Source organism: Lepisosteus platostomus, chromosome 24, assembly GCF_059453375.1.
Source record: "Lepisosteus platostomus isolate fLepPlt1 chromosome 24, fLepPlt1.hap1, whole genome shotgun sequence".
NCBI classification, from domain to species: domain Eukaryota; kingdom Metazoa; phylum Chordata; class Actinopteri; order Semionotiformes; family Lepisosteidae; genus Lepisosteus; species Lepisosteus platostomus.
In genome coordinates, this window is record NC_142634.1 from 14,510,968 (window position 1) to 14,529,069 (window position 18,102).

At 38.1% G+C, this 18,102-nt stretch overlaps 1 protein-coding gene and 1 long non-coding RNA gene across 7 annotated transcripts in view; one reads left to right on the forward strand and one right to left on the reverse strand.

The window, feature by feature from the left end:
- LOC148641753 (uncharacterized) overlaps positions 1-10,627 on the reverse strand; it is a 29,315-nt gene extending 18,688 nt beyond the window's left edge. Inside the window, exon 1 of one of the 6 annotated variants that reach the window (XR_015929777.1) lies at positions 10,340-10,627. This is a non-coding gene — a long non-coding RNA (uncharacterized LOC148641753). The remainder of the gene's footprint in view (positions 1-10,339) is intronic. The other 5 variants (XR_015929775.1, XR_015929778.1, XR_015929774.1 and 2 more) reach the window with 5 other exon arrangements.
- A 2,472-nt stretch (positions 10,628-13,099) lies between these two features.
- Positions 13,100-18,102, forward strand: part of tbx5a (T-box transcription factor 5a) — a 39,710-nt gene continuing 34,707 nt past the window's right edge. The window contains exons 1-2 of the mRNA XM_088618535.1: positions 13,100-13,609; positions 15,745-15,917. Coding sequence (XP_088474661.1) covers positions 15,774-15,917 — 144 coding nt within the window. The 5' untranslated portion in view covers positions 13,100-13,609; positions 15,745-15,773. The remainder of the gene's footprint in view (positions 13,610-15,744; positions 15,918-18,102) is intronic.

An 18,102-nucleotide genomic window follows, 5' to 3' on the forward strand; every position in this document is an offset into this window, starting at 1 on the left:
AGAGAACTGAGCTTTTACTCAGAGCTATTTCTCCCATTTTCGAGCTGTAGGTGAAACAGAAGAATTATATGTTTTTAAACCTATCTGAAACATGAGAATAAATTATTTTAGACGTGTTTCATAAAGGCATGTGCAAATGTCATTGTCACGCCCTAAAAGCTTACAATTGTATTCTGTCTGGGCAGCGTCATACAACTGTCCCGTGTAACAACTTTTGCCTTTTAAACCACGTACGGTATTAATTAATATTCAAGCATCTTACACCATCTGCATGCCAGTTTACATCCACGATTTGGGATCTAAAGTTCCTACCCCCATCTGTTTCTGTGTATTCCAAAAGTGAGAAAAACAAATAAATTAAACGCAACTGTAGGCACCGGTTTAAAAAGTCATTTGCTTAGGAATGGCTCTGGATATACACCTTCCGCACAGACATACAAGGACCGAAGAGAAAGTGTGCTTTCTTCAGAAATTCAGAAAATCTATCTGCCTATGCAGATATCCGCTTCCTTTCAGCCTGCAAGCTCACCAGCCCCGGATTCAGAGTAAGAGCTGATGGAACCACGCTCGTAAAAAAAAGCAGCTCATTCCACGGACGTCTTGATGGAGATCATTTGGCAAACCTCGCGCCCTTTTCCGGTCTCTTCACCTCCGCAGCGAAACGGAACCTGGGAGTTAAGTGAAGTGACAGAGCTGGACTCGGGAAATCGCTACAGGCGGTCCTTGGGGCAAAGTAAAAAGTTATGAAATGAAATGTAGCACCGTAAATGAACCTTTATTGTCTATGCGCTCGGGCCCTCTAGGATCATTTATTTCATTTTCGCAATCCGTGAATCTACTTCCTGAACAGTGACTTCAGTGGAGTCACCGTGCACGGCTTAGTTAGTCGAACGAACAGGCGAAACCGTGTTGACCTGATCCCGGGCTTAACATTCATGCTTAGCTCAACTTTTCTTCAACTCGGGCGCAGATCTAAAAGAATATGAGCTCCAGGCGTACGAAAGAGGGTGCGGTGTGCGATATTGATTAAGGGTAAACGTATTGGAAATGAAATCAATAGAGCTAGTGGTAAACGTGTATGCGTGTGTACTTGTGGGGGGAACGGACGAGTAAGGTCACGGTTTTGATTGGTCAGACCTCTTCCCTCCCAAAGGGTTTATCAGCCTTTTATTGCGTCGGAGGCTTGCCATTGAAAACTGGAAAATAAGTCCAATTAAAACAAAAACAGTGTATTTATTCTCGTTTTGCACATTTTAACATTTTTAAACCACATCGATTTGCTTCCGTAGTAACAGCATTACAACGCAAAAACTAAACTTGGTGCATTATATAAAAAAGAAGAGTTTAAAAAAGAAAAGAGAAGTACGACTTTGTAAATAAAAAAAATCACAGTTCAGATTCTAACTAAGGAACTACGAGCGCGAAGACTGAACGTTCCCCATGATTAAAATATTCATTATGTGCTCTTTAAACTGGGTCCTAAATGGGACGATTTTACGCATCTGTTGACTTTCAGTTCTCTTCAAATAGTTGTATTACTACATAATCGTACCTAAAATAACACCTGTCTTATGTGGAGGAACAGGTAAAGGTTTATTTCCTGTTGAAATGTAAAGAAAAGAACCATGACCTTTCGGCTGTTGAGTTTTCATCAGGTGTGATGAAGTAGTAGCTTCATCGGGCGGATCACAGCTGATGAAGGCTTAACACCCGAAGCTATGTGTTTCTTTGCGGACTATGCACGCTGAGGCAACAACCTACTCAAACTTCTCTTATGTGCTTATGTAATCTCTTGAGAGAGTTTTGTATAACACAATGGTTTGTTCGAATATGCTCTTATTTCCTTCCACAGTCCAGAGACATACAGGTAGGTTAATTGGCTTCTGGGAAAATTGGCCCTGGTGTGAGTGTGTGTGTCTGTGTGTGACCAGCGATGGACTGTTGTCCCGTCCACGTTGTATCTTGCCTTGCGCCAGTTGCTTGCACGGGTAGGCTCCGGTTCCCCCACGACCCTGTATTGGATAAAGCAGTTAGTAATCGGAAGGGATGTTCAAACAGCACGTTTTTATATTAAAATTAAAATCCGCGGGATAATTTCTTTGGGAATACGGGGTGTTTTTTTTTTACTTTAAACCCTAAAGTGTGTTAAATGGCAGTCTTGTTATTTTCCTTTTTTACATTTAAAATAGTTTTTCAGGTGGAAAATAATTCGAATTTAGTGTATTGGGGTGCATATGTAAACCATTAAGTATACGTAAGTATCTAATGTGCTTCCCATGAAGTTTCCAATTCAGAAATGTATTATTAAATCTCTACCAGAACTGTAGCACGTACAACTGGAATAAAATACAACAGTAGACACTACTAACGCCGTTTAATTTTATAGATAACTCTGATTTCACTCTGGTTTTCAGCACTGTGTTCTACCGGATGAGGAGATTTATTTGTTAATAGTAGATTGTTTGGCTGCGCCTTTACAGCCACATACAAACGTTTAAATTTAAGAACCACAGCTGCAACCAAGCCTGCAGCCCTAGCTTTCTCATTAGCAATAACGAGAAGCAAATGTTTTTATTCGTATTCATTATTACTCCGTCTTAAAATGGAGAGGGGTTACTTGGAACAAAACATGATTGTTTCGGAATTGCTAGAGTTTCTAGGTCAATTTCCAAGATGTAATTAATGCACCAAAGTCAAAGTCTATTTTTCCGAAGTTTGATGTGATGATAGGTTTGAAAGTTATTGATTTTATCCCAGAACATGTTATTTGATGTGGCTCTATTCTATCATCCGTAGTGCTTTGTATGAATTACAGTTTCAAACATTTTTGTTCTTCAACGACCCTAGTATACAGACACTCGTGGATGCGACACATTCAGATGGAAATCTATCTGCATGCCAGTTTCATTTTTTTCATCCAAAATAAAGTCAGGCCAGCAAAAAGACATTATATTACGAAAACAGCTTCTAGGTTATTTATAAGTGAATGTGTTTTTCAGCCAAGCGTCAAAACCCCGCCATTCCATACAATTTTTAAAGTAGTTTTACATACATAAAAAGCAAGTCTTCATATTTACGAGAAAAAGTTTATCATGAAAAGTACAAACTAAGGAGAAAAACACAATATTGCAGCTGTGAACCTGCTTCAGTTAAGAGAAGTAGAAATAGAGAAAGCTAGTTTTTTTCTGCTCCAGTTTTACCTTTCAGCATGAAATGAACTTCTGCTTATCACTGCCTAAATCGCATGCTGACGCAGCTCTCCACTCAAACCGCTCTAGTAAATATGCAAATGGCTACACTAAAGATGTAACCGTGCGACTGGTTTTAATGCGAGATACGCAAAACGAGTATAACACAAAACGAGTATAAACGATGAAAGTTAAAGGGTACGTAAGACACGGTAGCAAATAAACAACATCTGTCTCAGGACTGTAATTGCTTAATAGTGCACCCTGTTGTGAAGCCTTGGTAATTTCTGGAATTAAAGTATTTTTTTCTTAATCTATTTAAAGCTAACATCTCACAATAAAGCGAAATTCCCCGTGTCTGGATGGAGACGTATGCTCAGTTCTGTGATTTGAAGAGCATTTGTCGAATACCTGAAGCGCATCAGGAAGTCAAATACGATGAGATCACCTGTGAAATGGAAGATGTTACCGAAGGCCGTCTCCACAGCAGATGATCAGTGATCTAGAAGGGTGGTATCTTGTTCTTGGACCTTGTGCTACACATCTATAAAGATTTGTTCTGTGTATTGAGAAGTCGTCCTTAATGTGTTTTAATGTTATTTTGGAAGGGTTTTCGACGAATGCCTGTATCGGTGTCCATGACTTCCGACACAAATTATTAAGACAGAGGGATGACGTTCCCTGTCCCGTCGTATTGCACTCTCGCAGGTGCTGACGATAAGACTGTCGTTCAATGGACAATAATGCTCCGACCAAACCAAGCTTCCCATCTCCTGAATCAGCAGGGAATCACCGGGATATACGGAGTTGGTGGCCTTTAACCCACATGACGTCTACTTGTAGGGGAATGCATTCAACGATGGGAAACGACCTGAGAGAAGGGCACAATTCACAGAGATGTTTAACAGCTCCAGATATTTCCTTTTGTTTATAACCAGAGCTTCATTTGTACGGTCCACCTTTTTTTCCTGGCACACTTGATAATCCTGGTTGTTTAGTAATTAGGTCTATTTATGGAGAATTAGAAAGGTTTTACAAGGGATCAAGTTCTCTCGTATTTGCTCTTGAGGTTACCGTTCACTATGCTGACTGCAGATTTGTACTTTTTACTAAGACTTTTTACTCGTTAATGCTAAAGGCCTGTAGTCATTTAGATATGAAAGAGGGATGAATGATTTATAGAAGCTCCAAATGCAATAAGTCAGCGAAATATAAGAACAACACAGCATTCTGGATTATTAAAAAGACATTGTGAATTTTATCCGAATAAAATGACTTTGTATATGGAATTAATACACCAGCGCGACATTATGATCTTTCAATATCAAATGTGACTCTCCAAACATCATATTCCAATTAATTGGGTACCGATGAACACTAACTACCGAATCACTAGGCCGAAGGGTTTAAATATTTTTTTACATTAAATCCAACAGGAAATCACCAGTTAATTCCACAACGCACCCGATATCTAATACGTAATTACGACTTACTTATGCCCGCCCGTTTCTGTATTATAACTGAGAACTTTAAAGAGCAACAATATGAATAAATTTAATGTTACTGTTACCGTATTTGGGAAAGAATATTAATATCATTTTCAAGAACAAAAATAATAGTCATAGTGGTGATTTGCGTTGTTCGAATCACATTTGAAATCTGAGCTCACGAAGCCATTCAAAACACAAAATTTGTTTTCGGGTATAAACGGAGTTGGCAGTGAATAGCAAAGAGTAATTGAAGTGGTCTGTAAAATGAAGCCAATAGCTGAATATCACGCGAGTAACAGTTAATAGCTTGATATCATGCGAGAAACAGAAAGTTTCCAAATTGTTTCAGACATATAGCACCGAAAACTAATAACATTTACTGTATTTTAAGCAACCGAGTGATAATACACTACCTTTTTCGGGGCAAAATGTGAAACACAAAATGAAAGCAGAGGCTATAGCATACAATTACCAACGCAAGAGACGTACCACCAAACTTATTAATGTCTCCTGGCCAAACACACAGCTTCAAAGGAGCGACAGACTCTGGAGGACTAATGAATGATTTCGCTTTTGTACAATCCACCATCTGTAGTCAACTATTAAGGCGACTGCCAATAGTCTGCAATGCTGACCACCCAAATTTTGAAAGGCATAAATTTCTATAGCAACAAGGAAAAGCGATTAAAAAGAACGTAGCTGTTGAGAGGGAGATAATTTCGATCTTTATTCTTTGTTAGGAGTAACTTATAAACCTTAGCTGTTTAGATTGTAAGGAGTTCGAATCCATCAAATACAGTGAAATGTTAAGTAAATATTTATGTTTCTACAATTTGCGTACAGTAGGCCCTCCTCTGAAAACTTTAATCTGGTTAAACCCAGACACCTCGTAACCGAGGTACAGGAAGAATGAAAAAAATGACTAATAGTACACTGTTTAAAAGAAGAACTTTTTTTCTTCCGTCTTAAAACGGACTTTATAGTCTTTTCCTTCAGAAGTCACGGAGGGGGGCTGGGTTTGGTGGATGGTTGTGGCGTTCTTATGGGGAAAAATAAAATAAAAAATTAGAATTAAAAATTGACTGATCTATGTGGATAAAATAATGTATTTTAAAAAATGAAGAAAAAAAAACAATCTGTAATGACCCGATCACGCCGGTGAGCTTGACATTTTATATCAGATATTTTTGTCCATTTATTGAAACATTTGAATTAAAATGTGTTTCCTTGTCCCCTGAAGGGCATTTTAAGTAGTGCAGAAGTTTGGTCATATAAACGCACATCCGTTTTGTGTAAGGACGTATCCGCGACCTCCGTTTAAATGAAACTACACTGGAAGAATTAGAGTTTATTGTTTTGTAATAGAGCATGTGTCGTATGTAGTATTTTGTCACTTTTAGATTTACAAGATGTTGTCATTTACTTTGTGGTGCTGCCTTCACGTCGTCTGGTTTGCCAAATCCTTGTGAGACTTCTCTTCAGGCCTCAGATGTTAGATTACCTGACCAAATTTTGCAGTTAGCGAGAGTAAACTGCGGTGCTTTTTTATCAAGTGAAGTGATTTTCTATAAGTTACACTCCTTTCAGTTAACTAGGGGTCTCTTCTATAATACTAACATTATATGACGAAATAAAGGCACGACTGGTGTCAATTGTTTAATTACGTTTTCTTACGTTTTCTGAAGGGCGTAGTACAATAATTACACGTGTCTCATTTTGACACTGACTTACGTGTTGTCAACATAGGTGCCTAGGTTTCTTCATGAGTTTCATATGGAAAGACTTGGTGAACCATTTCTGACATCGCATTTAACCCAGGAAATGCAGCGGAAAAACGTGCGAACTGCGGTTTTTACATACCCGGTGTGGACATCAGTGCACAGTGACGGTCCTGAGCCGAGAGACAGCTCAGGTGTCTGTTTTTTAGGGAACCACCCAGGGCTGTGGGACGTCGTCAAACTAATTCGTTTCCAATGAAGGTGGCTGCTCGTTCCCATTTGCCTCCTGGGAAAATTAAGTCTTTTGAGTCCAAGGGCAAAGTGTGCGGTAATATTCACTGATCAGCCATCATCTCAGAGGAAATGACCGGTGCTCTCCAGACTAATAAGGCAGGTTGTCAGGACATGATATACTATGTTTGTCATAAACATTTAATGTGCCAGAAATCTCACTCGTTATGATGTTAAATGTTATTTTATTTTATAAGGACTGCTAGCCAGGCTCTGGGAAATCATGTAGTTATGTCGATGACTTTGTCACGCTTCGTTGCAATTCTTTCGCTCGTAGCTCTTTATCGATCAGGACACCTCATCTGTCTTTCACTTCTATGGATTTCTGATATAACCTCTTGCGACTCTGTTGTTGTAACAGAAATGCGGCGGACAGCGATGAAATGAAACCAGTGATCACTGAAAACTATGATCACCTTTACTCTTAAGGTACCTGCTTGAAATTCATGAAGTGCTGTCAAAATCTTTTTTTTTCTTTTACTAAAGATTGAAAGCATCAATACATAAATTCACACGGGACATCCCGTACTGGAAGCGATATATGTGCATTACGTACAGGGGCACAGAGAGAGGGGAAGAAAGAATTAGGTCAGGACATTGTTCAATTTGGGATAATGGGAATTGCAATGTTTGCTTTTTTTAAATGACCACAGTTCTTGTAATAGGACCGTTCTTTCATTTTCCAGTAGCCGATGTTATTTGCTTTTTATGACAGTCATGACAAAGGAGCCTCACTGCAACAACTTTTGTTTCATTCTGATTACTTGCTAGAACAAGTTCTGTTTTCCCATTTAGTCTCTACACGATCCTCACTTCAATAACGGCAGGCTGCCGTCATTTACAGAGACACACATACAAACTGCAACTCGCCTAAACAACTATAGCGCTCAGTCACGTGGCCTTCCGATACAAACGCTTTGATACTAAAGATGCATTAACACTCCTTCGAATCATCACTCACACCTTGATGAAGATTGCTTAGCACCGTAAAGAATAAACCATAGACCTTTCTTGAGAAGATTAACGTTTAACACTCAATTTCTGAAGGCTAAGGACCAGAGACTGTCACGTTTTTCAACAGATAGGGTAGCTTTGTGGTGATCTGCGGAACGTTTTCAAAAATTTAAACTTTTGAGAATATTTCATTTTGTTTAAATTAAAAAAAGAAACAATGGAAAAGCAAGTAGCAGTCGAAGACGATTAGATGAAATAATTAAAATAATAGCAATGTAAGTGAATGTGAAAGAGATTCCAATCCTTTTCCATTACCTTCGAATTGAATTGAGCGTGTATTTTATTTCGTCTCATACACAGCAAAAGACAGACCTTAACGCATTTTAATCTCACTGCATTTAGCTTCAATCTTGTGAAAACTTATACTTGGGATATGAAATTCATACTAAAGTTTTCCGCTCAACAAAAAAAAAAAACTGTTCGCCTTCTACCAACTGAACAGTCCTGTAAGGAGAAGCAAAACAATAAAAATCGACGCAAGAAAAATAATTCCCGCATTTAATTATTGCCTTTATCTCAGGCAACTTATGCACAGAATGTTTTGTTGAGTTTCTCAACTGGCAGGCGACTGAAAAGCCAAATCATGCAATTCTAGGTCGAGGTGGCTACCAAGCGAGAAGATCAAGATATAGTGAGGACACCTTCTTTTTCTTCTATATCTGTATACTTGTGTCTCTGCATTAGTATAGTTTATCTATTGGTACATGTATTGGAAGTATGGTCTGATTTATGGTAGAATACTTCTCTATAGTAAGTATATTTGTATTTCACAGAAACAAAAATAAAGTAACAGCCTGTTCACGTCTGAAAAATTCTAATGCAGGTTTACAGTCTTTACGATAAGGCCTCGTGCTATTTCCGTCAAATACGTTTTCATGGTTACCGTTCTTTATAAATTTGGCGTTTAAAGAAATCGTACAACTGTGTTTTATCTTATGTTTTTGCTGCTAAACTCAGACACATACTGTATTTTCGTATTCCGAATCTAATATTAATTTCAAATAGACGTTGTAACAAATATTTCACCTTTATTTATTCGATTTCTAACAATAATCAACATTTCTGGAACTTCACAGAAAGTTCAGAAGGAGAAGGGTTTGTCGATTTCGATATACTAGCTATTTAAGCATTGTAACTTACTGTCTATACAAAGATGGGTTAAACGCGATTCCTTACTAAACTTTTGTGTTGCCACGAATTACAGTATACTCATTTTAGATAAACATTAATTAATACATTTAGTTCACAATCCCTTCAAGGAGAGTAGTTGTGCAGTGGTGTGACAAATACTGTAATTGTGTCTTTTACAAAGTAATTCAAAATTCTACTGAAATATTTTTACGACTGAAGTCCACCATGGTCCCTTGTCAATATTTTACCATGGACTAAATAGATCAGAATTATATTTCATTATCCTGACCTCACAACAGTTGTAATGTCTCAGTTAGACTACACTTGGTCTGGTGTTTGTAGATAAGTTCCCAATTTTGAAATAAGGCAAATATGCTGGAATTTAGGGCAGTCAATATTTGGAGTACTATGGTACTCAAGTGTGCGCCCTTTGTATATATTCCATGGCAAATATTTTAAACATCGACATCCTTTAAATATTTAGTCTTATTACTTTTTTCATCTTTCTATAGACGGGAAACCCAGAGATGACTTAAATCTACATATACGCTAAATTTGAATAGACACTATTCATTTCTAAACACGCAAAACAAAAGGAAGGGATTTATACAGACAGTATCAACGTGTTATTCGTTCAGTGACCGAAACAATTTTGAACTATAAATCTATACACTATAATAATATTGTCTACGTCCATAATGTCTTTAACACAACAGTCCGAGGTAACAAATTTGTTGCCCAAACATCTTGTACCGTTGAGTGTTGACTTGCACACATAGGTGAGGTGTGCTTTTAAACTGTTTGGAAGACAAATACACCACAAAGTGAGCGAGACATTCCTTAAAACGTACGAACGTGTATAGGTTATGCTGTACACTAAAAACAGTGCGAAATGACAACAGGACGTTTCGCACATTCAAAGTGCAAAACAATCGAATATATTTTAAAAGATATGGTTGTGCTTAGAACCTATACTCAAAACCTAATAGGTCATGACAATATGAAAACAAACGTAAGCATGAAGTATTGAACAAGCCTTCTACTATTTCTTATAAACATAAGAAGCCAATACGTATTTCTAAATTGGTTCTTCTTAAAGGTAAGAGCACAAAGAGGGCATAAGCGACCCTGTACTAATAATATCAGCACGAGAGGCTAGAGAACCAGGCAAGCGGTTGCCTAGAGACTGAGTTTTGAGAATGTTGTATAAAACCTACAGTATGCGGCTTTCTAATAATCATTTTCCTTAAGGCTACTGAAACTGCTCACGTAGTCATGTATATACACAGAACATAAACAGCGATGAGACCCGGTGCAGAATTATCCCATTATTCCTAGTTATTTTTTAGCGCGTTTATGTCGTAAATCCAAGACAGCGACATCCACGAATACACAACCTGAGGATAAATTCATACACGTTTTTATTTTCAGAGTTGTGTGCGTGTGTGTGTGAGAGAGAGAGAGTGGGGGCTTCAATAAAAATCCAAGCATTGAAAGGATCACTCACCATACATATCCTAGCTGAAGGAAAGTAGGCTACTGGCATGTTACAAATGCCTCCTTCTTCTCCCCCAGAAGAGCCCTTTCCTTCTAGAGCCGTGATGGCCGTGTCAGCCCGTGCCTCTTACAATCATAACGCTATTTTATTTTCTATTTTCTGTCTTCAGACTATGAAAGTGGAACGGACATGCCTCGCAGGCGCCCGAAAGTCACATGCAGATCACAGTACGTATCTCGTAGTGAGCTCTTGAGTTTAGAGTTGCCCCCGGCGGCTCAAGTATTAGTTTATCTTGGCATGGGTTTGCTGGGTTACCTTTTTATCATTGCAAATAATTGGTTCCCATACTTCAATGTGTGAACCACCGGGTTATCATTAACTAAATATAGAGCAGTCCGGTTGTCACGGAGGTGTTTGAGCAATCATTTGTCATGTTTTGAGCCGCAATAAAAATAAGCAGGACTAGTCCACTATAGAGAATACAGGAAAGAGAAACCTAAGAAGAAACTGAATTTCTTTTGAGCATAAATATACTTCGTTTACGCGTGCATACGCCTGTACATAATATATATATATTGACTTAGAATATATATTATAATTAATTATCAAACTCGATCTACATGTGTTCTTATCAGTCACCTCTATGGCATTTCCTTTTAAATTCTCAACAAGGAATTAAATACTCCTGCCATATAGATGTGGATGTTATTTCTGTTTCACTCAACCATTACAAACGGGCCAGTTGCGTGATCCGTGACGTTCATGCGTTCTATAGGCGGGAGGATAGTGAGATACCAGATATTACGCCGGACAATTCTTATTTTATTGGCATGTAGCTGAAAATAAAGAGCAATATTTAACATCATGACTGAATAGGTTTAACGGTGGGCTCTGGTATTTTTCTGACCCATTCCCCCAGCACGAACAGTCCAGTAGCTGATGCACTCTTTCGATAAATACTGCATACAAAGAGAGAAGCTTCGCACTTTACACTGCAAATATCACTGTACATCACGTCTCGTCAAAGGTAAGAAGTTTTCCTCCTTCATTAAGAAAACCGTGACATTCAGAGGCGTTTACAGCACCGCGTGAGTCGCAACTCTTTCGCATTGCAATTACGTCAGAACGTGCAATTTCCTCGTCTTAAAAGGTTGCAATGCTCTGATGCGGGTTGCAGAAATGCAGCACAAATGAAATTCTTGATAGCAGAGCTTTAAAACAAGTGCAGTCGCTAGCTGCATGAGAGTGGCAAAGACGCCCTCGGAGAAAGCAGCCTTTTCAGCTGGCACGTTTCGTCGTGCGGTATGGTCATGTTTTGTCTTAAAGCACAGCAACACAAAAACAGGTTGGAGCTATTATTTCCATATGCGGAAATAAAAATGCGATTATAGTTCAGCTTGTTCTGAACAAAGAATCGTCAGACTAATTTTATTTAAAATTCTTTGTTAAGACTGATAATATTCATTGTACGCCAATACAGCAAAAAAAAAAGTGTATTTCAAACATCCATTGTTTTCGCACAGTGGTAGAAAGCTTGTGTGCAGATGTAACAATTGGTGACAGTACAGACACAGCATTCGTGAGCACAACGGCTGTTAGCGGTTTAAACCTTAACGTCAGAAAACACCTTAAAATGATTCATTGCACAGAACCAGATTATAAAGTTGGCTTCAAAAACTTTAGAACATAGTTTAAGAGAATGTGTCCGAATCGAAAAATTACTGGCTCAACAAGCCACTTTTTCAGGAAGGGAGCAGGGATATTTTAATCCTAGCAGTGTGGATGTGTGATGTAACTGGCTGTAATGCAGCATGATGTTAACGGTCACTGTTCGTCACAGAGGTAGGGAAGCTCAAACAATAAAGTCACACTTTCGTGTAACTTTTTATAAAGGCGTTTTATGAAGTCAAAGGCCTTAGTATAGGGTCTGGGATGATGCAAACCATGTCATTTATGCTCTGTCTTATCAAAAATACATCCCCAATCTGTTTCTCTTCACCCAGCAGAATGAGACAGCTCGGCTGTTTACCTCGCTTTGACCTATTCAACTTTACCCTCTAAATAATACATTTACAGACAACGGAGTAAGGGCACATCAAGATAAAACAAATCCTGCTCCTTCACTGACGGCTTGATTATTTTAATATAGAAAAGACTCGAGCTTTGTATATATTGTACCATTCACATGTAAAGGCCATAGAACATTCCCAAGCAATGGTGTGGGAGGAAATATCTTTGATCTTTCCGTTTGTTTTTTCGCGTTTTTCTTTTTCACTTGTCCTTCAGAGCATAGACTTGTTTCGTTTTCCTCCGAGTTCCAGCGACCCCTCTCTACCCTTACCGTCTCGCCTATGTGGCGTAATTTACAACGAACCCGTCAGATTTTACAAGACCAAAACATCACTGTCTTTCGGCTCGGAATATAAGAAAAAATCGCAAACAACAAAATGCCGCAGAACCTTCGTCGGTATCTTGTGAAACCACCGCGAAGGTTACCCAGTCAACGAATCTGTTCTGGTCTCTCTCTTTTTTTTTTTTTTGTACTGTGCGTTTTTAAAAACCATCTCCTTATGGCAATATGGAAAGAGCAGACGAAGACGCCGGCGGATCTCGGGGTTAATTCTCTCCTGCAAACGCTTGCTCGCAGTGTCTGCATGAAAGACAGGAGGAGAGAGACTGGAAGGAAGGCAGGGGGGTTAAGGGGGAAAGTCGGGAGGGAGGGGGGGGGGTAGGGAGCTGAGATGCGAGAGAAAGCTTTGGAGTGGATCACTGCTGGTTGGACACAGGCTCTCGGCACTTCGCGAGCGCCCAGAGCAACCCCCACGTCATTCCACTCTGATCTCGGTCTCTGCTGCTTGCGAGCGTCTCGTACCGATTGACAGTGTGAGCGGAGAGGGGAGAGAGAGGGGGAGAATGGGAGTGTGTGTCTGAGGGAGAGGGAGACAGACCTGCTCTTCTGAGGGAAAGTCGTTCCTGCTACGGTCAGCGCAGTCTCCCAGGCACCGCTTTTGGGAAAAGTTAGCGGCTCCCTAGAATAAAGCAAATGATATGCCGCGCTATTGCTAGAAAAGCAAAATATTTTTTTTTTAAAAAACCTCGGCATCTGACAACCTGGAAGTGTCTGGAGAGGAACAGATTTGTGGATCTAATTGGGTAGATCTGCGGGTTTTTTTTACGTCTGGAATATGTGTTAATATTAGGTGGGAACCGACAAAACAAGGGACACAAGTTTCGCCTCTACGGATTTATACCGCTGATCAGCTCGTCTCTTCCCAAAAGGTAAAAGCCTTTCCAGTGGTGCCCGTGTGTCGTAGTATTGTGGCTCACGCTGTCGCGATCAGTGAAAGTGGCTCATTCGGGTCATTGTTGTTGCGATCCTCGCTCACTGAGCGCAAGGCCTAGTACTGAGCGCTTCACAACCTCCGCCTGGGCTTCACAATGTCTTATACATCGAGTCAATGTTTCAGCAAACATCATGTATGCATGATCATTTCCGTAAATTATTTTTTGTTAAAGACAGTTACAAAGCCATATATATATAAGGGTTCGCGGTTATTATCGCTATGATAATGCTACCGTCATTGAAAACGTCTACATGAAAATATTAGTCAGCTGCTTTATAAAACTGGTAATTGAAGGGACTTCACAATTTATTATTAAGTCACAGCTAAACAAAAAAAGTTTAATTTTCTTCATTGCGTGACTGACCATACAACAAGTTGGTCACACAACAACAAAGTCTCTCATCCAGTAACATGCAAAAACTATTAAAAGCTCCGAATTTAACGCATATCCTCTAGATTTACTTTTAAAGTATACAGTGATTCTGATCGGATAACTATATATCTTGCTAGATACATTGCAAGCAACAATACATTATCAAATGGTTATTAAAAATATATGTACTGATTACTGCTGAATCGTGTTCTTTAGAGAGGTATTAAAATACTCTAAAATGTCCATTTCATACAAGAATCTATTAGTAGACCAATAAATGAAATCTTATTTTACATGAATAAGTCATAAGTTTACAAAGAGTTATTCTTAAAGTAAAACATCGTGAATTAGAATTTCTAAATAAGTAAAAACAGATATTCCTGCAAATACTTCCATGCCTACCAAGCATTGCTAGCTAAACACTGAGCTAAAAACACTGTGAGAAGTTGTTGAATAGTCTGTGATATATAATATTTTAAATATGTTTTAGTTTCCTTCAGCTGACATAATAGCTGATGGAATATGATGCAGTCATGTTTTTAGCTGCGTGTTATAAAGATGTAGATTTAATTTTCTGAAGCGATATTTTGAAGATTATGCTCGTTTGTAAGCAAAAGCTTACGATTCATTAACTTCGTCAGTACGTAGCAGAAAAGAAAAGTCCAGTATTATACTGGACTTAATGCTTAAGATTAAACTGTTGGATGAGGAGTGCAATTAATAATACAAAATTTATATTATATACGTATATTATATTTAGTTACTAAATGACTGTATAAAAGCTATCATATTTTGGAATGAAGTGTAGAATATATATTTAAATATTAGTTTTTATCATTTAAGTATTATACAAAGTTGTGACAAAGGCAGTTTTTTGAGAGACATCATCTTGTACGACTAAAGAGGTACAATAGCGTGGTCTATGACAGTGAATTACACACTTTTTTGAACAGGGACTAAACTATATTATCAAAGAAAGTCATTATATAATATGGAAGAAATTAAAATATGATTTGACAGTACATTAAAGGCCACGGGGATTTAAAATACATTTATCCAAACTGATCTAATGAAAACCAGCAACGAGGTTTATGGCATCCTTAACTCACATTTCTTAAGTGTCTGCAAAAAATACAAAAGCAATGAAACTGATATAATCAAGTGCCATGTACATATTTAATCATCCTGAATACGAAGTTCATGAAATAATACATCCATATCAACCAAGGTTAGTCAAGGCCACTCACTTACAATGTTAAGTAATTGATGTGAACACTTCTTTTGAAGAAAAAGAAAATGTATGAAAATACAAAATACATGTTTTATTCATGTTGTTTTTGCTCTATGGGATTTGTAACACTCGTCGATGTTGAATGCAAGGGACTGTTTTCTTACCTCACTTATTAGGTAGGCCTCGACCGAAGCCCACAAGAATCAGAGTAAATATCTTTAGGATTAGACAGACAATGACCCTGTCAAGAAGATACTTCGTCTCCTTTAAGACAAATCTATCATTTATTAAACCGACGTGAATTGAAATGTGTCAATTTTATGTGGGCTTTTTTTTGTCCGTTAATCCCGGGGAAGTTCTTACGTTGCTTTTGGTTAAGATCGTGTGGTATTCCACTTGACTGCGCGAATTTGATTTTGGTTTCTTTGTTTTTTAATTATTATTTTTATGGGGGGCGGTCAAACAGTTGGAGGCTCTGCTGAAGGCGTGCTTGACATGGCGGATACAGAGGAAGGCTTCGGGCTTCCCAATACACCTGGGGACTCTGACTCGAAGGACTTGCAAGATGACAACAAGCGGGAAAACCAAACAGGAGCTTCGAGCAAATCTCCATCACCACAGACAACATACACTCAACAGGTTAGAACCAGAATGTCTGAGACATATATCAATGTGGAGGTGGAGTGTTAGTTTCTCAACAGAAAGCTGACTGGACGTTGGAAGTCAGAGCCTGATTATACTGTATGTAGGCAACATTTAATAATAATCGCTGCTCCGGTAGGACTAGTATTGTAGAAATCCACGAGCCTTAAAACGTATCTCGTCATTTAACCTTCTTTGAGATGTTCAATTTTGTCTTTTTTTAAAGACATATCCCTCTCCAACAAATATACTATATTGCTGTAGGCCTATACTCTTTTTCGAACTAACAATAAACATCTAAAGGCACACCGCTGTTTGTCAGCGCTTTTAAAGTACTCTTTGCTACATTTTTTGTTAGCATAAAACATCTTGGCGTTTCTTAGCCAAACTGCAATACTTTCCCAATCGTCCCTGGAGCGGTGTGAAAATGTACTGTACGCTACACGTTCTTAGCTTGTATATAAATGTACGTTGAACTCACATAACGTGTTCCTAACTATAAAATTCGTGTGCATGGCAGAGTAAAAGCGTACACATTCTTTCAAATATTCTGTTGTGTGGTGGAAGTAGGAGAGCTTCATATGATGAGGCAGAGTACATACTGTACTGTGCAGTTTACGTGGACGTGAGAAATAAAATCAAAAGAGATTAAGCATTTTAGAAGTAACTTGGGCAGCTTTGATAACTACCGTTATTCTTCTAAATAATGCGTATCTCCTAGTCTATTGAGAAGTACAGGCAAACAGAAATGTCCCCATGCTTTTGAGAAAGATAATATATTGTGAACCGTGTCATAATTCAGGAATGTATAGGGAGCAGCGGGCAAGACTTTGTTTAACTTAGTGAAAGCTTATGTCCCGAAGTAGATAATATACAGAATGGACTGTTTCAAGCTCTTCTTTTTTGGTTTGATATAGCAACTTGCTTACACCGTCTATTTTCACCTATTTGTCCAAGTGTTTTCTGTTATTATTGGCTGGAGCAGTGTCTAACGTTTTAGTAACAGTAGAATTGGTAGGCTACAGACTATACATTGGTAATAACATATGTTATTTAAAAAATACTTTAAAAAAATTTAAGTGGCGGGCTATCGTATCTTAAAAAACGGCTTACAGTGTATATTTTTGTCAACTGTAAACAGAAAGCTGCCACCCGATTAACTATGGTTTACAGACGTACCCCACCCCCACAACGAAAACATTGTACAAAAAATAAAAAGACACAAAGCAAAACATCGTGAAAGGTAGCACATCGAATTATTATTTAAAATACGAAAAACGTTTACAAGTGTTTTGCAGTTGCAGTTTCCTACGAATATCAGCATTAGTGAAACAAAGCTTGGATTTTCTATAGCTAAAATTTCTTCTTTCTTTTCACTTGCTGTTTTTTCTGTGTAAGATACTTTTAAAACCACACCGATATACAGTTTTAGAACATAAAAATCATTGTTATTTAGTACTACTTTCCCGTGAGAAGGTTTTAATGCACACCAGTTAACGTTTTAGTGAATGAAACGTTCCAAAAATTTCGATTTTAACTTGTTGAATGTGGTTCTGCACGCGTTTTCGTCATATATAATATTCAAGTTTACCCCCAAATCCCTCAGGTTTGGACATGCATTAAGCTTTTAACAACGTTTTTTTATGTACTATAAACTCAGCTGCTGTTATGAATGACAATTCGGTTTAAGTCAAAATAATATAAAATAAAACGGCATTGGACTTTTTTTATTTGTATTTGGGGTCCTTATTACTTTGAGAATGAAGTTCAGTACAATGAGATTCTCTCCACGTTTAAAAACATGCGGGACTGAAACACTGCACTTATCTGATGTAGATCATTGAATTCCACTATTCTGCGGCGGCGAACAAGAAACCTCTGAAATATCCCATACAATAATTGCTATTCAATCACTTTCCTTCGCTACATTTAAGATGCACATGTGACAAAAGAGTGTGATCAATACAAACCGGGCAGTAAACAGAGGCGCAGTCCTTCAATTTCCACAATTTTGCAGTACCTTACACTGATGACAATTCTTAGCAACAAGTGCAAAATCACAAAAACACTCGAAGTTTGAATCGTATTTTTGGAAACCTGAATCCAGATCTAGATTACAGTAAACATATGTGTAATACCCATGTTTAACCTGTTAATGAGAAACCTTTTCTTGTTTTTTTTA